At 46.8% G+C, this 23,420-nt stretch overlaps 1 protein-coding gene across 2 annotated transcripts in view; it reads left to right on the forward strand.

Annotated features, from left to right (window-relative positions):
* The first annotated feature begins 2,995 nt into the window (after positions 1 to 2,995).
* The window catches only part of LOC115179857 (serine/threonine-protein kinase 11-interacting protein-like), a 39,805-nt gene continuing 19,380 nt past the window's right edge, over positions 2,996 to 23,420 (forward strand). The window contains exons 1-19 of one of the 2 annotated variants that reach the window (XM_029741714.1): positions 2,996 to 3,370; positions 3,500 to 3,567; positions 3,794 to 3,996; positions 4,160 to 4,234; positions 4,335 to 4,430; positions 4,516 to 4,623; positions 4,740 to 4,811; positions 4,930 to 5,059; positions 5,628 to 5,731; positions 6,896 to 6,985; positions 7,096 to 7,137; positions 7,297 to 7,473; positions 10,059 to 10,140; positions 10,208 to 10,684; positions 10,875 to 11,104; positions 11,242 to 11,352; positions 13,553 to 13,772; positions 18,078 to 18,262; positions 20,762 to 21,077. In XM_029741714.1, coding sequence (XP_029597574.1) covers positions 3,501 to 3,567; positions 3,794 to 3,996; positions 4,160 to 4,234; positions 4,335 to 4,430; positions 4,516 to 4,623; positions 4,740 to 4,811; positions 4,930 to 5,059; positions 5,628 to 5,731; positions 6,896 to 6,985; positions 7,096 to 7,137; positions 7,297 to 7,473; positions 10,059 to 10,140; positions 10,208 to 10,684; positions 10,875 to 11,104; positions 11,242 to 11,352; positions 13,553 to 13,772; positions 18,078 to 18,262; positions 20,762 to 21,077 — 2,785 coding nt within the window. In that variant the 5' untranslated portion in view covers positions 2,996 to 3,370; position 3,500. The remainder of the gene's footprint in view (positions 3,371 to 3,499; positions 3,568 to 3,793; positions 3,997 to 4,159; positions 4,235 to 4,334; positions 4,431 to 4,515; positions 4,624 to 4,739; positions 4,812 to 4,929; positions 5,060 to 5,627; positions 5,732 to 6,895; positions 6,986 to 7,095; positions 7,138 to 7,296; positions 7,474 to 10,058; positions 10,141 to 10,207; positions 10,685 to 10,874; positions 11,105 to 11,241; positions 11,353 to 13,552; positions 13,773 to 18,077; positions 18,263 to 20,761; positions 21,078 to 23,420) is intronic. The other variant, XM_029741713.1, reaches the window with a different exon arrangement.

Below are 23,420 nucleotides of genomic sequence, written 5' to 3' on the forward strand. Positions count from 1 at the left end.
TGAAGGGGCAGTATCTTGGGGGGCATCTGGATGATGCTGGGGCTGTTTGCGTAGAACCTCATATGTCATTTTATAAAAAGCAACATTGGGGAGGAGAAGCAGAGAAGGCCTGGTTTATAAACAAGGCCTGGAGCTAGAGTTTGTCCAGTGTCTGGGGACGGCCACCAGGTAATGGGGTAACAGGCCACAGTATCTGGCCAGCGGTTATTGCAATGCCATTCCCATCAAGTTCAGCTACCTAAAATTCCCCCCAGAATTATTAAGTCAATATATACACTAGATAAAGTACAGGTCCACATTGATAGCGGGCGCTGGGTGAGATCTCCTCATGCAGTGAATGAATACATTATCTGTTTCAATGCATATGTAAAGAACTATAGTTCATTTCAATATGTGTATGTAGGCATTTCACTGTTAGTCCACACCTGTTGTTAACGAAGCATGTGACGAACAACATTTGATTGATATGAAGTGAAACATTACAACACTGCGCAGAAATCCCTTGGATTAGAAAAGGGCATATTTCTGATATGGGCCTAGCACAGTTGGATGACCTGTTTATATTTGTATATATTAGAACATTATCCTGGCTATACTGACTATAATGTATTAGAACATTATCCTGGCTATACTGACTATAATGTATTAGAACATTATCCTGGCTATACTGACTATAATGTATTAGAACAGTATCCTGGCTATACTGACTATAATGTATTAGAACAGTATCCTGGCTATACTGACTATAATGTATTAGAACAGTATCCTGGCTATACTGACGATAATGTATTAGAACAGTATCCTGGCTTTAATTACTACAATGTATAAGAACAGTAGCCTGGCCTGATCCCTGGGCACACCCTGTGTTTGTATTGTGATGAATTGTGACCTGAGAGGTTTACTGACTCACATGTTACATTTTACTAGTGAGGTTTCTCTCTCTCTCTCTCTCTCTCTCTCTCTCTGACAGTACAGTACAGTACAGTACAGTACAGTACAGTACAGTACTTAAGCTGCTACAACAGAACCAAGAAAGCTTTAATCCAACCTGCCAAAGCCTTCTAACAGGCCTGATTTGTTCAGGGCTAAAAGTAAACAGTACTGGTTCACATGCAACAATGAAAACAAGCCCTTCGAATGCAGTGAAGACAAAGGGACAGTGATATACACCTTTGACCTTGTTCTGGAAGAAGAAAAGCCTTGACTTGACATGTCTCGATCCTGAATCACCCCTCCGTTCTCTCAATTATGAGCCAATAGAGGAATCGTTTTACAACCATGTTGTATTTACATGTAGCCTACTGTGCAAAAGGCCACAAAGGAGGAGGAGGTTTTCCATAGCCTGGTCCCAGATATTTTTGTGCTGTTTTGCCAACCCTTTTGGTCAGTGTCACACCAAAAAATAGCCCAAACAGATGTGGGACTAGGCTAGGTTTTAGGCTAGGTTCCAGGCTAGGTTTCAGGCTAGGTTTCAGGCTAGGTTCTAGGCCAGGTTCCAGGAGTTCCAGGCTAGGTTCCAGGCTAGGTTCCAGAAGTTCCAGGCTAGGTTCCAGGAGTTCCAGGCTAGGTTCCAGGCTAGGTTCCAGGAGTTCCAGGCTAGGTTCCAGGCTAGGGTTCCAGGAGTTCCAGGCTAGGTTCCAGGCTAGGTTCCAGGAGTTCCAGGCTAGGTTACCTGTGCTTGCTGGGGGATAGTCAGGTATTGTTCTTCCATTTTGAGAGCAGCGTTTGTACAGTGAAGGAGCATGGTTTATTTAGTGTGTTGATTAGACTTAATTGACATTCATTTGACGAGTCACTGATTGGATAAATAGAGAAATGGTGAGGATTGTGGACAACTTTTTATTCTCAGATCTATGGGCCAATATAAACGTAATCCAACACTTCATACACACAAAGACATCTAAACATCTAAACATAACCTAAGCATTGTGTATTTGTTTACTTCTGTAACCATATGATCATACATTGAGAATCCCAAACAGAAGATGGCAGACTAAATGGTCTAAACTGAAATGGAAAATCAAGGTCACACAATTAGAGATTTTTTTAGAAGACATTTCCACCCATAAAAATGCAACCAACTAATCCACAATGTTTAGTTGGTCCATGTTTTCCCTAACATAAATCATGTTGCTAGATTTTAATGCAATCCCAAAAATCTGAGAATTTGAAACAGTCCCAAAATGCTTTCAGTGCATGCTTGGTCTGCAGAGAACCTTTCCTGCCAGAGCATCTCAGTGGATGGAAATGTTTACCAAATTACCGTACATAAATCCTTACATGGAAAACATCCCCAGTCCCGAATGGAAAAAGATTGTCCTGCGTGTGCGTGTGCGTGTGTGCGTGTTACCTAGCAACAAGACATGAATGGTACAGGCTTAAATTAGAGAAACCACTTAGTTTTGGATATTTGGTATAAAAGGTGGAAACTTAAAGGATCCCACAAAGGAATTGGTAGTAGGCCTATTTGTAAAAATGCTTACTTTACTTAATTACTCCCAATTACAGATTTGTTAAAAGTCTTTAGTAGGCTAAACGATACTATTTTGCTAGTTACATCTAGCTACTTCTTGCAGTGTTGAAAACTGTATTGTCCTTCCACTCCATTGTAAAGATAACATCCAGAACATTTTGAAAGGGGATAAAGCATACCAGAAAGATGTGCTGAGTGTTCTCAGAATGCACTTAATAAAGATGAACAAATGAGCAAATTGGAAATGCCCCATTGCGTTGTCACTGTCTTAAAGTAAATATTGTTGATCCCCTATGATTTGATCCTGCTTCTTGAGGTAGGGAGCCATCTAGTGGTGGCTATGGCCAAGAAATCAGACTGAATCTGAAATTTGAATCATATTTTGCACATGCACACGATTATTTTTTAGAGATGTCTCGCTAATTTATAATATTTCACTATCCATTGATTGGCACAAGTTACGAAAACGCCTGTTTCTGCTTTTTGAAATTTGGTTTCTCCGGGCCACTGTATATTTTTTTCCCGAAACTTTCTCACGTGACATCAGTCCAAGTGAAGATGTCAACATCGACAACCGAGTACACTTTAAGTTATTTGATTGATGCTTTTGTCGTATTGCTGGCAATCGGAAGGGAATGACGGTGTTGACCACTGCTTGATTGTCACATAAGATAGCTAAGGTATGTTGTTGTCTCAAGAAATAGTCTATGGAACGTTATCCAAGACAAGCTACAACAGCTAGCTAGAGATAGATTCGTGTTGGCTTTGTGAGTAGCCCAGTTTAACGTTCACAAACAACTGCAGGTCCTGCATTGCAATGTACTCTACATAGCTAGCCAATAAGCTAGCTGGTATTTAACCAGTATCCTACAAGTTAGCTTCCATCATCTCTATACTGTAAGTTGAGAACGTATTTTTATTTTAACAATTTGTTGTATTGTTTGGGTTGTTTGCACGTGTCACATTTCCCCAGCATCATCTGTCTCGGGCTTCTCATCTATTTTATGGTGCATTGTTTACCTGCAGGATGGCTGGATGTCACAGTGGCCAATCCACCCTTGTCAACAGCTTGGCCACTCTGCTTCGGAATCATGGTATAGTAACATCACCACCATCTCTTGAAATCATGTCTGTCTCCCAAAACATATTCTAGACATAGCCCCTGTTATCCCAGACCTGCTAATCTGTTCTTTTGACTTTGTTAGACATTATTAGGGCCTCATAGCTATACTGTAGCTAGCTACATGCTTAATATATTTTATGTTGCATTATAACTGCTGGTTTTAAGTGGTGTGTTACCATTGTCTCTCCTCTCTCCAGGTGCATCTGTGCTGGACGGCAGCAGTACCCTGACTCTACAGGCAGACTCTCTGCAGCACCTAGGTCGTTTGTTTGAGCAGTACCTCCTCTCCAGGACTCACCAACATGGCTTCCTGGCTCTGCCCTCACACCCTGCTGACACCGCCTCCCTGCTGCAGCTCCAGTTCCTGTTCGACGTGCTGCAGAAGACTGTCTCCCTCAAGGTGTGTGTGTGTGTGGCCTGCTCTATTTGTGAACAGTTTTGTAATAGATGTATGCATAACTTGCTCAGCACTTCATAAATGTTCCAACTAAAACGGAATTTCATTGAGCCACTAGGTGGAGCTATAGCATTCTGTATAATGTTCTTTGGTTTTTCATTCCTAGCTCATCAATCCACCCGGGTCGAGGCTTCAGTCAGTGGTCAAGATCTTTCCTTTCAAGTCTCTCAAGTCCTTAGAGGTATGGGAGGAAAATGTGTGCGCTTCTCCTTTGTAACAAAACAGTATACATTTTGTATATAGATGAATCTGGCTTATTCTGGGCCTGTTCTGTCTCCCAGTTGAAGCGTATCCCCCCTCACTGTCTGGAGGACCTGAGGGGAGTCTACTCTCAGTTAGAGGTCTTCACCTGCTCCAGGAGCCTCAGTTCCCTGGAGGTAACACACACACACACTTCACCGTTTCTCTTTCTGAATAACAGACCCCTTTGTGTTGGAGTTTGAGCCAGTGTTATTGTTGCAGGAGCTACTGTCTCTGTGTGGGGGAGACCTCAGCTCTGCACTGCCCTGGCTGGAGCTGCACACCCTCAACTTCAGCTACAACGCTATAGTCTGCCTGGATGAGTCACTGGTAAGATACACCCACATGCTCCTGCTCACTGGTTTATTTATTCACTGACTTTGACTTTTTCATGTGAATGACTTTTTTTGGCCGTGTTTTAATGTGAGTCACTCTACCTTTTTTAGAGTTTACTGAATGTTCTGAAGTCTCTGGATCTTAGTCACAATAAAATCCAGGAGTGTGCTGACTTTCTCAAGGTATTTCTGGATAGGTTTTGTGTCTGTGTGTTGAGAGCGGGTCAGAGTTGGAGACATGCAGTAAGTTACTGCACTGGGCTATCTCCATATCTACTGTCTCTCTCTCCTCCTCTCTCAGCCTCTGAGTGAGCTAGAGCACCTCAACCTGGGCTATAACAATCTCCAGAGAGCACCAACGCTGGGTTTGAGCTCCAGAGCCAAACTCCTCACTCTCATCCTCAGAAACAACGAGCTGGAGACCATCAACGGTACTGTAACACCTCTGATAGACACCATCTGGTCACGCTATAATGAATGATAGTATGGGGGTTTCTCTACGGAAAATGTGATATTTTTTTAAATTCTTTTTACCACAGCCCTAATATTGATATTATCCCTAAACGTATGCCAAAAATCATCAATACCAAATAGTTAGCAATAGTATTCCATCTGCAAACTCCCTCAAGACTACCTGCTATGTACAACCCCTTGAACTGACCTCTATCAGTATTGGAACAGAGAGGGACTTCAGACAATCAAAGCCTTGGACAAGACAAGGACATTAGCCAATCAAAGCCTTGGATCTGTTTACAGCCTTGTGTCCACAAACAGTTGGGGATTATAGATAAACAGGAAGCTAGGAATATATTAATATGCTGGTATACTCCAGCGTTTCTTTGCCAGTACTGCCTATCTGCCCATCTCTCTCCCCCAACCGTCTCCCTATTGTTCAGTGTACTCTCTAAGAAGTCTCTGTTAGTCTTGGATGGCTGACTCGGTCCCCGTCTCAGTATGAGATGCCTAGATGTGTGTGTGTGTGACTGTGACCCTATGCAGGAGTGGAGCAGTTGTCGTCCCTACAGCACCTGGACTTGGCCTACAACCTGCTACTGGATCACTCCCAGCTGGCTCCTCTGTCTATGCTGCACAGTCTCAACATGGTGAAGGAGAGAGAGAACTTAGAAGTGTGCTTATCAGTAGTTTACTGTGTGACAGCCTCAGTGTTATCCCAGACCCACTGACCTGTAGCCTCTGTGTTATCCCAGACCCGCTGACCTGTAGCCTCAGTGTTATCCCAGACCCGCTGACCTGTAGCCTCCGTGTTATCCCAGACCCGCTGACCTGTAGCCTCTGTGTTATCCCAGACCCGCTGACCTGTAGCCTCCGTGTTATCCCAGACCCGCTGACCTGTAGCCTCGGTGTTATCCCAGACCCGCTGACCTGTAGCCTCGGTGTTATCCCAGACCCGCTGACCTGTAGCCTCGGTGTTATCCCAGACCCGCTGACCTGTAGCCTCCGTGTTATCCCAGACCCGCTGACCTGTAGTAGCCTCAGTGTTATCCCAGACCCGCTGACCTGTAGCCTCTGTGTTATCCCAGACCCGCTGACCTGTAGCCTCGGTGTTATCCCAGACCCGCTGACCTGTAGCCTCGGTGTTATCCCAGACCCGCTGACCTGTAGCCTCGGTGTTATCCCAGACCCGCTGACCTGTAGCCTCGGTGTTATCCCAGACCCGCTGACCTGTAGCCTCGGTGTTATCCCAGACCCGCTGACCTGTAGCCTCGGTGTTATCCCAGACCCGCTGACCTGTAGCCTCTGTGTTATCCCAGACCCGCTGACCTGTAGCCTCGGTGTTATCCCAGACCCGCTGACCTGTAGCCTCGGTGTTATCCCAGACCCGCTGACCTGTAGCCTCGGTGTTATCCCAGACCCGCTGACCTGTAGCCTCGGTGTTATCCCAGACCCGCTGACCTGTAGCCTCGGTGTTATCCCAGACCCGCTGACCTGTAGCCTCGGTGTTATCCCAGACCCGCTGACCTGTAGCCTCTGTGTTATCCCAGACCCGCTGACCTGTAGCCTCTGTGTTATCCCAGACCCGCTGACCTGTAGCCTCTGTGTTATCCCAGACCCGCTGACCTGTAGCCTCAGTGTTATCCCAGACCCGCTGACCTGTAGCCTCAGTGTTATCCCAGACCCGCTGACCTGTAGCCTCAGTGTTATCCCAGACCCGCTGACCTGTAGCCTCAGTGTTATCCCAGACCCGCTGACCTGTAGCCTCAGTGTTATCCCAGACCCGCTGACCTGTAGCCTCTGTCTCTTTTTAGCTGAATCTGAAGGGCAATCCACTCTTCTTCCAGAAGACCCACAGAACATGCACTGTCCGCCACCTCTCCCCCAAGGCTGCCTACCTCAGAGTGAGTGAGAGGGAGGGAGAGAAAAATCGGAAAGCTGAATTTGGACCCAGTCTTTTTTTTTCATGATTCTCTGTCTCCTCCTCGAGTTTAATATTGTCTCTCGCCTCTAGCTCAGACTGGACAGCAGCCCTCTCTCCTCCTCAGAGTTGTCAGTGAGTAGGCCCTCCTGTGGGTCAGCAGGCATATACTTGACACTTCTCCAGTCTTGTTGGGTCACTTGTTGATGTACACTTTAAGTACATTTGTGGGATTCGCCACTTTTGTACCAGATAGTCTTAACATGGGACCGCCCCCCTCCCCCACCTTCACAGGTGCTACCCAAACCGGGACAGCTGATTGGGCAGCTCCAGTCCCAGGCCTCGCCCTTGGTCACCAGGGCTCCAGAGCGGGGTAACCAGGAAGTAGTGTCCAGCGGGGGCGGGGAGTTGAGTGACAGCCTGTCGGTCAGCGAGGTGGGAGTGACACGACAACGCAAGAAGAAAGCCAAAGTAAGTCAGCTACACAGCTCACTGAGAGGCTGGTGGTCTGTCCCCACCCCCTAACCACTCTGTGTACCTCTTAAAACCCTGGCCAGCTAGAAGAAATGCATGTTAATAGCATTAACTAACCCTCTGATAGAATCAAGATCCTACGGGGTAAGGGGCTAGGGGGTGTCTACGAGGTAAGGGGCTAGGGGGTGTCTACGGGGCTAGGGGGTGTCTACGAGGTAAGGGGCTAGGGGGTGTCTACGGGGCTAGGGGGTGTCTACGGGGTAAGGGGCTAGGGGGTGTCTACGAGGTAAGGGGCTAGGGGGTGTCTACGGGGCTAGGGGGTGTCTACGAGGTAAGGGGCTAGGGGGTGTCTACGGGGCTAGGGGGTGTCTACGGGGTAAGGGGCTAGGGGGTGTCTACGAGGTAAGGGGCTAGGGGGTGTCTACGGGGCTAGGGGGTGTCTACGGGGCTAGGGGGTGTCTACGAGGTAAGGGGCTAGGGGGTGTCTACGAGGTAAGGGGCTAGGGGGTGTCTACGGGGCTAGGGGGTGTCTACGGGGTAAGGGGCTAGGGGGTGTCTACGAGGTAAGGGGCAAGGGGGTGTCTACGGGGCTAGGGGGTGTCTACGGGGCTAGGGGGTGTCTACGAGGTAAGGGGCTAGGGGGTGTCTACGAGGTAAGGGGCTAGGGGGTGTCTACGGGGCTAGGGGGTGTCTACGGGGTAAGGGGCTAGGGGGTGTCTACGAGGTAAGGGGCTAGGGGGTGTCTACGGGGCTAGGGGGTGTCTACGGGGCTAGGGGGTGTCTACGGGGCTAGGGGGTGTCTACGGGGTAAGGGGCTAGGGGGTGTCTACGGGGCTAGGGGGTGTCTACGAGGTAAGGGGCTAGGGGGTGTCTACGAGGTAAGGGGCTAGGGGGTGTCTACGGGGCTAGGGGGTGTCTACGAGGTAAGGGGCTAGGGGGTGTCTACGGGGCTAGGGGGTGTCTACGGGGTAAGGGGCTAGGGGGTGTCTACGAGGTAAGGGGCTAGGGGGTGTCTACGGGGCTAGGGGGGTGTCTACGAGGTAAGGGGCTAGGGGGTGTCTACGGGGCTAGGGGGTGTCTACGGGGTAAGGGGCTAGGGGGTGTCTACGAGGTAAGGGGCTAGGGGGTGTCTACGGGGCTAGGGGGTGTCTACGGGGCTAGGGGGTGTCTACGAGGTAAGGGGCTAGGGGGTGTCTACGAGGTAAGGGGCTAGGGGGTGTCTACGGGGCTAGGGGTGTCTACGGGGTAAGGGGCTAGGGGGTGTCTACGAGGTAAGGGGCTAGGGGGTGTCTACGGGGCTAGGGGGTGTCTACGAGGTAAGGGGCTAGGGGGTGTCTACGAGGTAAGGGGCTAGGGGGTGTCTACGGGGCTAGGGGGTGTCTACGGGGTAAGGGGCTAGGGGGTGTCTACGAGGTAAGGGGCTAGGGGGTGTCTACGGGGCTAGGGGGTGTCTACGGGGCTAGGGGGTGTTTACGAGGTAAGGGGCTAGGGGGTGTCTACGAGGTAAGGGGCTAGGGGGTGTCTACGGGGCTAGGGGGTGTCTACGGGGTAAGGGGCTAGGGGGTGTCTACGAGGTAAGGGGCTAGGGGGTGTCTACGGGGCTAGGGGGTGTCTACGAGGTAAGGGGCTAGGGGGTGTCTACGGGGCTAGGGGGTGTCTACGGGGTAAGGGGCTAGGGGGTGTCTACGAGGTAAGGGGCTAGGGGGTGTCTACGGGGCTAGGGGGTGTCTACGGGGTAAGGGGCTAGGGGGTGTCTACGAGGTAAGGGGCTAGGGGGTGTCTACGGGGCTAGGGGGTGTCTACGGGGTAAGGGGGTGGCTAGGGGGTGTCTACGGGGTAAGGGGGTGGCTAGGGGGTGTCTACGGGGTAAGGGGGTGTCTACGGGGTGTCTGCGGGGCTAGGGGGTGTCTACGGGGCTAGGGGGTGTCTACGGGGTAAGGGGCTAGGGGGTGTCTACGGGGTAAGGGGCTAGGGGGTGTCTCGGGGGTGTCTACGGGTTTAGGGGGTGTCTACGGGGTAAAGGGGTGTCTACGGGGTGTCTACGGGGTAAGGGGGTGTCTACGGGGTGTCTACGGGGCTAGGGGGTGTCTACGGGGCTAGGGGGTGTCTACGGGGCTAGGGGGTGTCTACGGGGTAAGGGCCTAGGGGGTGTCTACGGGGCTAGGGGGTGTCTACAGGGTAAGGGGCTAGGGGGTGTCTACGGGGCTAGGGGGTGACTACGGGGCAAGGGGGTGTCTACGGGGTAAGGGGGTGTCTACGGGGTGTCTACGGGGTAAGGGGGTGGCTAGGGGGTGTCTACGGGGTAAGGGGGTGTCTACGGGGTGTCTACGGGGCTAGGGGGTGTCTACGGGGCTAGGGGGTGTCTACGGGGCTAGGGGGTGTCTACGGGGCAAGGGGGTGTCTAGGGGGTGTCTACGGGGCTAGGGGGTGTCTACGGTGTAAGGGGCTAGGGGGTGTCTACGGGGTAAGGGGGTGTCTACGGGGTAAGGTTCATTTGAAATTAACAAATCAATACAGGCAGAGGAGAAGGACCATGTTTCTGGAATGTCGTGTGTATAATATATATATCTGTGTTGTTTCAGAGTAAGGTGAGGGTGAGACGGGCTAGCATCTCAGAGCCCAGTGACTACGACTATGAACCCAGACCACAGTCCTCTATACAAGGTAAACTATTCGTGTGTGTGTGTGTATATATAGATAGATATCTCTAAAAACCTCCTCTCTATTTCAGACATCATTCTCCCTCACCAGAAGGAGATTGAACGCATGGACAGTTTCAGGGACCAACTGGGTGAGGATTGGCTGCGCTACCAGCATCACCTAGAGGGGGCGCCAATCGCCACCCTAGACAAGGCGGACAGGCCAGCTCCTCCACACCTCACCAACAGTCTCCATGCCACCCCCTCCCCAACCAACAACAGCCCTGTCCAGGCAAGCCCCACCACCTTTAAGCCCCCTTCTCCAGAGCTGGAAGTCCCGGAGGATCTACCCCCACCGCTCCTCTCCTCTGAGCCCAAGGAGGAGGCCTCAGACTGGGATGCAGATCTGGAGACAGAGTCCACCCTCCAGTGGCCTGACCACAGCCTCGGGCACACAGAGTCCACCCTGGAGACTACTATGGCAAAGGGACTGGGTCAGGGGTTAGAGGGTCCACCAGCGACACCCACGGACACCAGAGAAGAAGAAGAGGAGGAGGAGGACTTGGGAGGTAGGAGCACTTCAGAACTATCAGTAACACACCTGATTGAAGTAGAAAACTTATCATCCAGCCCTCAACTAGTCCAGCCAGCTGTGCTAGAGTGGGAATACAACCAAAATGTGCAAAGACTGGGGGGTTCCAAAGGAACTGATTGGGCAACGCTGAGCCAACCTTTGACCTCTCTTTCGTCTGTCTCTAGTTGACCTGTGTCACCCCCTGCTTGTGGGGGTACTATCATCATCATCAGAAGAGGAGGAGGAGGAGGAGGAGGGGCTGAGGAGTAAGAACAGGGCCCAGTGTCCAGTGTTCCTCAGGGTCAAGCCAAGGCACGTCCTGGAGGTGGACATGAGCAGGGGTCAGTTGCAGGCCCGGCTAGAGTTGGACAGTCTGGGGAGGTTCACCATGTCCCAGGTCACCTGGACTGAGAGGGTGAGGAGCGGGAGGGATGATGGGGAGGGAGGGAAGGTGAGTAGGGATGGTGGGGGAGGGAGTCATGGTTGGGGAGGGGAATTATGCCGAGAGGAAGGGGGGTTTTGTATTTGTTCTAAAGATAGTTCTCTCTCTAGGAGGTGGAGCGAACTCTTCCTGCGGTAGAGCTTCACTTCCGTTACATCAGCAGAGAGAGGAGGAGGAGACGCTATGTTATGCTGGATGATGACCCGCAGGAGGCACTGCAGGTAACACAATAGGGATGTGACAAATGGAAAATGTTCTTACCGGTTTTAAAGTCCGTTTTCCATTTAAACTCCACGTGAATTCACAATGCAGCTACTCTGCTGCTAGCAACGCTTTGGGTCTCACAGTACGTCCCTTTCAGATGGTTAAGCATTGCACCTGTACTACCATCACTCTACCTCAACTCCACAAAGTCTGCATTTCCTTCTCATTTAACCTCTCTAGGGTAGGTGGGACGAAATCGTCCCACCTACGCAACAGCCAGTGTAATCCCGTGGCGCGATATTCAAATACCTTAGAGATGCTGTTACTTCAATTTCTCAAACGTATGACTATTTTACACCATTTTAAAGACAAGACTCTCGTTAATCTAACCACACTGTCCGATTTCAAAAAGGCTTTACAACGAAAGCACAACATTAGATTATGTCAGCAGAGTACCCAGCCAGAAATAATCAGACACCCATTTTTCAAGCTAGAATATAATGTCACATAAACCCAAACCACAGCTAAATGCAGCACTAACCTTTGATGATCTTCATCAGATGACAATCCTAGGACATTATGTTATACAATACATGCATGTTTTGTTCAATCAAGTTCATATTTATATCAAAAACCAGCTTTTTACATTAGCATATGACGTTCAGAACTAGCATACCCACCGCAAACTTCCGGTGAATTTACTAAATTACTCACGATAAATGTTCACAAAAAACAAAACAATTATTTTAAGAATTATAGATACAAAACTCCTTTATGCAATCGCTATGTCCGATTTTAAAATAGCTTTTCGATGAAAGCACATTTTGCAATATTCTGAGTAGATAGCCCAGCCATCACGGGCTAGCTATTTAGACACCCACCAAGTTTAGCACTCACCAAAGTCATATTTACTATAAGAAAAATGTCATTACCTTTGCTGTTCTTCGTCAGAATGCACTCCCAGGACTTCTACTTCAATAACAAATGTTGGTTTGGTTCAAAATAATCCATAGTTATGTTCAAATATCCTCTGTTTTGTTCGTGCGTTCAAGACACTATCCGAAGGGTAAATAAGGGTGACGCGCCCGACGCGTTTCTTGACAAAAAAAATCGAAATATTCCATTACCGTACTTCGAAGCATGTCAACTGCTGTTTAAAATCAATTTTTATGCCATTTTTCTCGTAAAAAAGTGAAATATTCCGACCGGGAGTCGTTGTTTTAGTTCAAAGACAGAGAAAATAAAAACATGGGGTCGCCTCGTGCACGCGCCTCAGTCTCATTGTACTCTGATAGACCACTTACCAAAGGCGCTATTATATGCATATTCTAGTTTCTGGGCAGTAGTAATAACCAGATTAAATCGGGTACGTTATTTATCCGGCCGTGTAAATACTGCCCCCTATCCCTAACAGGTTTTAACTTCTGAAAGTATTGCCATACAGGACTATGCTGCTGTTGCTTGTCTTTCTCTGCCATTTTGCAAACTATTAACGATGATGTTGGAGAGTGTTGACTCCCATTTGAGTTTCAAGATTGACTCCTAAGATTCAGTATTCTTGGAACGGAGGAGACTGATTAGTTGCCGTACTTCTGAGAACACAAACAATCGCATCTTTCATAGCGAGGGACCGACAGAGAGAGAGGAGAGGGGCACAGTATCGGCAGGTCGGCCACCAGGCAGACAGAGTCAGAACCGTGCACTAGACCTATCTATCTGCAATCAAAAACAGCATTCTATTGCGAGATACTGCGTCTCGCAATTTCTTGGCTTGCAACTTCAGTAAAGCGGGGCCCATCATCAATGAATAGGTTAGGATGTTCTACACGCAGCAGACCGGAGACTGATCACACACTCACATCATTAGCGAAGAGAAAGATCAGGGGTGTAGTCATTAGTCCAAACAGTTGTAAAACGTCCACAAGGCTGTGGTCAGTACTCCATGGATGTTGCCATCAGTCCTACAGGTCAGGCCTTGCTCATTAGGCCCAATGATATCTATCTTGTTGTTTGTGTGTTTTACGTAAGCAGCCATTGGAATGTTCTGTATTCTGAATGTTCTGTTTTCATGTTTGGACTTGAATGTGGGTACAAAACAAATTTGAAGTAGCCAGTCATCATACAACTGTTCTATTGGAAAGGACTGTTATTAAAGTTTCAAAGAATGTCTTGGAAAATACATGATTGTAAATACGGCGGGTGTTGTGTTGTTGCTAGGCACTGACAGAGGTCCTGTCGCGGGTGGTGGAGGAGAATGAGCGGCGAGTCATGGAGGGTCGTCCCAGCTGTGTCCGCCTGCAGTGTCTACGCTGTGGGTCAGAGTTCACACAGCGGGGAGGGAAGGAGCAGGAGGACGGAGGGAGATTGAGAGGGTGGACAGGACTGGAAGAGCAGCAGCAGGAGGAGTGGAAGAACAAGTGCAGAGAAGATGGATTGGGTGAGAGAGGCACACTTGTACAGGAACACACACGCATGCTAGGGATTGGCACGGTTATTCAAATATTACAATATCCAAACCAATGTCAGTATTCCATCCTCCCTCTGTGCCCACACACAGACCATCACACACACACACACACACAGACCATCACACACACACACACAGACCATCACACACACACACACACACACACCATCACACACCATCACACACACACACACACACACACACACAGACCATCACACACACACACAGACCATCTCACACACACACACACACACACACACACACACACACACACACACACACACACACACACAGACCATCACACACACACACACAGACCATCACACACACACACACACACACCATCACTCTCACCCAATCTGGATATCTGACAAAAGATCATGATATTATTTGAATACTGAAATCATTTCAAATGCCCATACCTAACACATAGACACACACACATACAATCATGCATGCAAACATACAGGTAACTGCCAAAATAAAGGAAACACTTGAGTAAATGAGGGATAAAAAGTATATTGAAAGCAGGTGCTTCCACACAGGTGTGGAATTTAGCAAAAAAATATCCCATCATGCTTAGGGTCATGTATAGAAATGCCCATTATTTTGGTTACCATGGCTAGAAGAAGATATCTGAGTGACTTTGAAAGAGGTGTCTCAAAGGAGCACAGGGGGTTTAAAGGGTGGGTGTCTGTCACCAGATCTCAACCCAATCAAAAATATATGTAGGGCTGGGCGACTTATATTGAATGAATTTGATTAATTCAGATGTATGTTTTCGCAGGATATTCCAAATGCCTGTATCGCAAGAATCAAGTTTTTATTTGAGTTTTTATGAGCGTCTGCTTGTTCTCATATATTTTTGGTCTCGTCTCCTTCGCTCCTCTGTGCTGTGTGCACCTTCCTATTTACACCAGAGATCTGTATATAATGACGAGATGCTTATGTCTCCACCCTAACAATTCAGAGTCGTTGTCCAAAATTCGGGAAGGCAGGCGACAAGCTTAGGTCCAAAATAAGCCCATAGAAATGCAGATTTTGGTGAGAGTGAAACCTCTCGCTTCGCATCTTCCTCTCTGTTTACACACCCCAAGCCCCTTCCCCTGCCACTCACAACAACAAAGATGAGAGATCACTTCCTCCTCTGATAATCGGTTACAACTCGCTATTTGCATTTGAGATTTAGTCCAACAGAATCTGTTATGTGGAAACCGAAAACACATTGAGACATTATTTTACTGTAATAGAGAAGCTAACCTGTCTCAACTCCTCAAATTGCATGCAGAGGAGACACTATTAAAACAAGAGTATCGATGAACATTGATTCTGGAAAATGAATGCTCAGTTTGCTACCATGTTCCGCTAGCAGCATTTTATTCAAAGACCGTTATATTTGCTGTCTAGTCTGTTTTATAAATGTGCAATAAGCATAAAGCACAATTACAGAAGGAATTGGCAACTCGTTCTCATTCTGAGAAATAAGATGGGCCACTTGATTTCAACATCTGAACAAAGTGGACAGGCTAGCATGCTGTTCAAACAATTGGAGATGGACAGAAGGGTGTTTTATAACAATTCAACTGTTCTACCTTGTTGGCTAGCAAATAAACTCAGCAAAAAAAGAAACGTCCCTTTTTCAGCACCCTGTCTTTTAAAGATAATTCGTAAAAATCCAAATAACTTCACAGATCTTCATTGTAAAGGGTTTAAACACTGTTGCTCATGCTTGTTCAATGAACCATAAACAATTAATGAACATGCACCTGTGGAACGGTCGTTAAGACACTAACAGCTTACACACGGTAGGCAATTAAGGTCACAGTTATGAAAACTTAGGACACTAAAGAGGCCTTTCTACTGACTCTGGAAAAACACCCAAAGAAAGATGCCCAGGGTCCCTGCTCATCTGTGTGAATGTGCCTTAGGCTTGCTGCAAGGAGGCATGAGGACTGCAGATGTGGTCCGGGCAATAAATTGCAATGTCCGTACTGTGAGACGCCTAAGACAGCGCTACAGGGAGAAAGGGCTGACAGCTGATCGTCCTCGCAGTGGCAGACCACGTGTATAACACCTGCACAGGATCGGTACATCCGAACATCACACCTGCGGGACAGGTACAGGATGGCAACAACAACTGCCCGAGTTACACCAGGAATGCACAATCCCTCCATCAGTGCTCAGACTGTCCACAATAGGCTCAGAGAGGCTGGACTGAGGGCTTGTAGGCCTGTTGTAGGCAGGTCATCACCAGCAACAACGTCACCTATGGGCACAAACCCACCGTCGCTGGACCAGACAGGACTGGAAAAAAGTGCTCTTCACTGACGAGTCATGGTTTTTGTCTCACCAGGGCTAATGGTCGGATTCACGTTTATCGTCAAAGGAATGAGCGTTACACTGAGACCTGTACTCTGGAGCGGGATTGTTTTGGAGGTGGAGGGTCCATCATGGTCTGGGGCGGTGTGTCACAGCATCATCGGACTGAGCTTGTTGTCATTGCAGGCAATCTCAACGCTGTGCATTACAGGGAAGACATCCTCCTCCCTCATGTGGTACCCTTCCTGCAGGCTCATCCTGCCATGACCCTCCAGCATGACAATGCCACCACACACAGAACGAGCAGTATGGCTGATTTCCTGCAAAACAGGAATGTCAGTGTTCAGCCATGGCCAGCGAAGAGCCCGGATCTCAATCCCATTGAGCACGTCTGGGACCTGTTGGATCGGAGGGTGAGGGATAGGGCCATTTCCCCCCCCCCCCAGAAATGTCCAGGAACTTGCAGGTGCCTTGGTGGAAGAGTGGAGTAACATCTCACAACAAGAACTGGCAAATCTGGTGCAGTTCATGAGGAGGAGATGCACTGCAGTACTTAATGCAGCTGGTGGCCACACCAGATACTGACTGTTACTTTTGATTTTGACCCCCCTTTGTTCAGGGACACATTATTCAATTTCTGTTAGTCACATGTCTGTGGAACTTGTTCAGTTTATGTCTCAGTTCTTGAATCATATGTTCATACAAATATTTACTCACTAACCCTGAATTAATTAGATTATTACTGACTGTTTGAAATGCAGTGTATTTTACCTTTTAATTGTACAAAAAATCTTAATTAAAGAATATAGATTAAAAAAATCAAGCTATATATCGTTAATCAGCCCATGAGCTTGAAGATATTGAGATGATTTTTAGGCCATATCGCCCATCCCTACACTTATCGGAGATTCTGGACCGGCGTCTGAGACGGCGTTTTTCTACCACCATCAACAACACCAAATGATGGAATGTCTCATGGAAGAATGGTGTCGCATCCCTCTATTAGAGTTCCAGACACTTGTAGAGTCTATGTCAAGGCGCATTGAAGCTGTTTTTGCACATCGTGGTGTCCCAACGCCATATTAAGACACTTTATTTTGGTGTTTCCTTTTATTTTGCTCATGTTCAGTCATCTCCATCCCTCTGATAGAGATCTCCAGGTCTGATCTTAAGGACAGGGCTCTACTGGCAGCGTGCAGGATTACCTTATCTTCCTGCCCTGACAGACGTCACACAGATGTGGGCAGAGGCCCGATGACAAGTCATTCTGAAACCTCTTGAGGTTACTATGGCAACAGACATAACGCTATGGTCCAAGCGACCACATTTTTTTCCTTATAAATTGGCTGTCAAAACTTTGTTGAAAGTGCTTGTGAGGTTCTTCTATCAACTATTTTAATCAACTCTCTTTCTAAAGTACTAATTTACCAGAACAAATCCCTCAAACACGCCAAATGTAGCTTTTCATTCCTGTTTCTTTTAACGCTTGACTGCTGGTCCCACAGACGACTAACTAACCGCTATAATTAGCAGAGACAGATAGCTTGAAGCACTTGGTATCAGCTTAGCCCTCCTCTCCTGGTCCTCAACAACCCAGGCCTGAAATGACTACATGCTCTGACATGCCCAGAGCTCAGGGAGAGTTTGTTCTACAGATTTCTACAGTTTTTGACAGTTGTAACTTCTAGTTGGAATGTAGTTAGTCCTATCCCTTTATATGCTGAGTACGACATCTACACCAAGGAAATGCTGAAGTGTCTAGTCATTAACTCTGTTTTTAAAGAGCAGATTATGGACAGAATTTTGCCTTTTTATAGCAAGTCTTTTTGTGTACAAAAATGAAACCATTACAACATACACTAATTTACCAATACGTACGAATTCACACTGAAGTATAACACTTTTGAAACAATGTATTTATTTTCTGTTATTTCTCAATTTATACAATGTCTTCAGGAAGTACCGTCATCTGTCCTGAGTGTGGTAGTGATCATGTGGTCCAGCTGGCTGGCCAATCAGCTCCATCCACCAGTACGCCCGTCCATACACCCGTCCATGGTTCCCCATGCCAAGACGGGACTGACCGACACTTTACCTTCAACCACAGAGATACACCTCTACCCAGTCACCCTGGCAACAAGGTTTGAGATTTTTTTGTCTTTAAGGTTTATTTAAATATGTTGTTAAATATGATGAACATGTTTTTAAAGTCTAGGACAGTGGTTCCCAAACTTTTTATAGTCCCGTACTCCTTCAAACATTAAACCTCCAGCTGCGTACCCCCTCTAGCACCAGGGTCAGCGCACTCTCAAATGTTGTTTTTTTGCAATCATTGTAAGCCTGCTACATGCTATACGATACATTTATTAAACATAAGAATGAGTGAGTTTTTGTCACAACCCGGACCATGGGAAGTGAAAAGAGCTTTTATAGGACCAGGGTGATGATAATAAATGTTTAAAGAATCTGTTTTATTTAGCCATCTTACATATAAAACCTTATTTGTTAATCAAAAATTTTGAATAACTCAGCACAGGTTAATGAGAAGGGTGTGCTTGACAGGATGCACATAACTCTATAATGTTGTATTGGAGAGAGTCTCCATCTTAAATAATTTTCTACACACAGTCTGTGCCTGTATTTAGTTTTCATGCTAGTGAGAGCTGAGAATCCACTCTCACATAGGTACTTGGTTGCAAAGGGCATCAGTGTCTTAACAGTGCGATTTGCCAAGGCAGGATACTCTGAGCGCAGCCCAATACAGAAATCTGGCAGTAGCTTCTGATTAAATTACATTTTCACAGAACCGCTTGTTGCAATTTTGACGAGGCTCTCTTGTTCAGATATCGGTAAGTGGACTGGAGGCAGGGCATGAAAGGGATAACGAATCCAGTTTGTTTAATCTGTTTTGGGAAAGTACCTGCGTAATTGCGCACCCAACTCACTCAGGTGCTTCGCTATATATCACATTTGACATTGTCTGTAAGCTTGAGTTCATTTGTACACAAAAAAATCATACAATGATGCAAAGACCTGTGTGTTGTCCTTGTTAATGCAGACAGAGAAGAGCTCCAACTTCTTAATCATAGCCACAATTTTGTCCTGCACATTGAATATAGTTGCGGAGAGTCCCTGTAATCCTAGATTCAGATCATTCAGGCGAGAAAAAACATCACCCAGATAGGTCAGTCGTGTGAGAAACTCGTTGTCATGCAAGCGGTCAAACAAGTTAAAATTATGGTCAGTAAAGAACTTTAAGCTCGTCTCTCAATTCAAAAAAATGTGTCAATACTTTGCCCCTTGATAACCAGCGCACTTCTGTATGTTGTAAAAGCGGCACAAGTTCACTGCCCATATCATTGCATAATGCAGAAAATACACAAGAGTTCAGGGGCCTTGCTTTAACAAAGGTAACCATTTTCACTGTAGTGTACAAAACGTCTTTCAAGCTGTCAGGCATTCCCTTGGCAGCAAGAGCATCTCGGTGGATGCTGCAGTGTACCCATGTAGCATCGGAAGCAACTGCTTGCACGCTCTCCCTGTCATGGCTTTTGCGCCATCAGTACAGATACCAACACCTCTTGACCACCAAAGACCATTTGTCACAAAGCTGTCCAGTACCTTAAAAATATCTTCTCCTGTTGTCCTGGTTTCCAGTGGTTTGCAGAAGAGGGTGTCTTCCTTAATTGACCCCCCCATAAACGTAACAGACATATACCAGGAGCTGTGCCAGGCCCGCCACGTCTGTTGACTCATCCAGCTGTAACGCATACAATTCACTGGCTTGTTTGCGAAGCAGTAATTGTTTCAAAACATCTCCTGCCATGTCACTGATGCGTTGTGAAACAGTGTTTTTTATGAAGGCATTGTCTGTATAGTTTTTTTGGCTTTTCCCCCAGCCTTGTCCCAGCAATATTCGCGGCAGCAGGAAGAATTAAGTCCTCCACAATAGTATGGGGCTTGCCTGTCCTAGTCACTCGGTAGCTCACCATATAAGACACTTCCAGCCCCTTCTTATTAATGGTATCTGTTTCTTTTAACATCTTAATTCTCGCTCAAACTCCTGTGACTTATTTCTCAAATAGGCATGTTCTGTTTCTAAATGTCTGTACAACAGTGAAGGTTTCATTGAGTTGTGAGATAGTACTTTTGCACATATAACACACTGTGGCTGAGGAAAGGCACTACTGCCAATATAAGTGAAATCCAAATCAATGTAGTTCATCATATTTGCGCCGCTTCGATGGTCCAACGTCCCTGTCTGTTGTTCAGTGCTTTCCCAGGTAAGGGGGCAGTAGCACTTTGGCTGCATCAGATTCACAACTGTCAGTGTCCATGCTAGCTGGGCTAACAACAAATGTAGAATTACTGATGCTAGCATTGGATGTGCTCGTGGAAGCAGAACAACTTGTGTCGTCGACAGGTGTAGTACTGCTGGTAGTAGCAGTCTCTGTTGGAAAATCTAAATGGACTGTTTGAAAATGTTTTTTAAAATGTGAATCACATTTTTATTTGGCGTACCCCTGACGGCATTGCGCGTACCCCAGTTTGGGAATACTTGGTCTAGGGTAATCAATCAGCTTTTAGGCCCCGCCATAGTGTCAATAAATCTCCCATATTCCCCCTCCCTCTGTTTTTAGGACACCACCATGGAAGGTCCTTCCTCTGCCAGGGCCAGCCACTACGACAGCCCTGCTATGAAGGCCTCAACCCAGGACACTATCCAGACCAGCACCTCCATGGAGGACCCCACCTCCTTCTTCTCAGCCAAGGGAAGCTCCTTCTCCTTGGGGGAGACCTGGGAGGACCAGAGCTGTGACCGGAGCCTGTCCCAGCCTGCCAGCTTCTACAGTACAGAGGGCCAGAGTAAAGGAAGTTTAGCAGGGAGCTACAGCTATGCTGTTAGTGCCACCCCACCTGGACCCCAGTATCAGCATGCAGAACAAGCCAGTCCAGGTGGGTCCTGCTTCCTTTGCATAGACATCATTTTGTTGTCATAATATATCATTTTGAATACTTCTGTAATAACCAATGTTATTGCTAAGATATAACATCTGTGTATTGTGATGGGGAAAGGCATGAACAAAATAACATTGTTTGATTGGGTCCTTTGGTTTTTATCAGCCATCGGATGAAGCCATAAAATGGATATGATCCTTAAATAGAAGTGATGACATGACCTGGATTTGAACCTTTTATTTAAAGATTTTTCATCAAATGGCCCCTTTTGTTTCTTTTTATGTCAGTCGGTCCAGCACCATCCTCAGACAATTGCTTTCATTTTTGGTGTAATTCACATTTCTGGCAAAGGCTTAAAATAAAGGTTAAAATCCAGGTCATGTGAGATGATAGTCCAAAACACAGGGCCCTAGTGATAGGAGACGAGGAGGAAATGCGGATTTTGATTATACAAGAACGATTATAACACAACAATCCACAGGAGGTTATTTGACGTTGGTGACAGTCTCCCAGCCTGGCCCCCTGGGTCTCTGTCTGTGAGTCTTACAGTAAGGTCTCATACGGTTTAGTAAGACCGTTACTATTAGAACTGATGGGAGAGGAAGGAATGATTTAGCCTCCACAGAGAAGACAATGGAATGGAGAGAGAGAGGGGAGACGGAGAAAGAGTGATCTTAGAAGGGGGTATAAATACTGTATATACACAGTATCGTAGACCTTTATATTTCCCTCTGTGGTAAATTGTAGCAGCCAGAGATGCTGAATGACTGACAACATGGAATCCTTTGTGTTTAAAAACCACACGCCGCTGCAGAGACCTATCCCAAAGCACTTCTGAGAGGATGAAGACACATCTCTTTTGTTGAACAAGTCCTTTAGTCCAACACCAGTTTACTACATATAGATGAAAAACAACTCTGATCTGATTTCCATGTATTTGGGACACATTGATCTGAATATCGCACTTCAAAAAGGGAATGTTAGACACATACGTTGAGATGAACAGAGCGGAAAGACAAGTGTACATTTTACATTTGAATACTCTTACTTTAGCTATAGACACTTCCACTCAGTGATTATATGTAGCATTTGACCAGATTCAGAGAGGCCAAGTGAATAATGGCCACAAAGTCAATAGGCCAGTTTCCTGGCAGCTAGTTACTTTCTATTGTCTCTGGGGTTGATGTGTGTCACCTTGCACTAAATGGACCAGCAGCTCTATGCCAAGTTAGATTTACTACACAGCGACAGCATAATGCTCCGTAAACTACAGTTTTAGAGACAGTATAGATTTAGTGGGAGGGAGGGTTAAATCTATATGTTCAATTATGAGACACCCATCCCTTTTATCCGTTTTTAGTGTGATCTGCCAAGGTAATAACTGGAAAATATATTTGTTTAAAAGGGGAAGTAGGGAGACTACATAGACAAAATGTTATTGGGTCTGTTAGCTGTTGCATACTAACTGTACTGTTTGTAATCTAGTACTGTGTGTCTGTGTTGGTTATGCTTAGCTAATTTCTGTCCCTGTGTGTGTTGGTTATGTTAAGCTAACTGCTTTTCCTTTTGTGTCGGTTATGCTTAGCTAGTTGCTGTCCCTGTGTGTTGGTTATGCTTAGCTAGTTGCTGTCCCTGTGTGTTGGTTATGCTAAGCTAACTGCTGTCCCTGTGTGTTGGTTATGCTTAGCTAACTGCTGTCCCTGTGTGTTGGTTATGATAAGCTAACTGCTGTCCCTGTGTGTTGGTTAGGCTTAGCTAAGTGCTGTCCCTGTGTGTTGGTTATGCTAAGCTAACTGCTGTCCCTGTGTGTTGGTTATGTTAAGCTAACTGCTGTCTGTGTGTTGGTTATGATAAGCTAACTGCTGTCCCTGTGTGTTGGTTATGATAAGCTAACTGCTGTCCCTGTGTGTTGGTTATGATAAGCTAACTGCTGTCCCTGTGTGTTGGTTATGATAAGCTAACTGCTGTCCCTGTGTGTTGGTTGTGATAAGCTAACTGCTGTCCCTGTGTGTTGGTTATGATAAGCTAACTGCTGTCCCTGTGTGTTGGTTATGATAAGCTAACTGCTGTCCCTGTGTGTTGGTTATGTTAAGCTAACTGCTGTCCCTGTGTGTTGGTTATGTTAAGCTAACTGCTGTCCCTGTGTGTTGGTTATGTTAAGCTAACTGCTGTCCCTGTGTGTTGGTTATGATAAGCTAACTGCTGTCCCTGTGTGTTGGTTATGATAAGCTAACTGCTGTCTGTGTGTTGGTTATGATAAGCTAACTGCTGTCCCTGTGTGTCGGTTATGATAAGCTAACTGCTTTTCCTTTTGTGTCGGTTATGCTTAGCTAGTTGCTG

Source organism: Salmo trutta, chromosome 39 (assembly GCF_901001165.1).
Source record: "Salmo trutta chromosome 39, fSalTru1.1, whole genome shotgun sequence".
Classification (NCBI taxonomy): Eukaryota; Metazoa; Chordata; class Actinopteri; order Salmoniformes; family Salmonidae; genus Salmo; species Salmo trutta.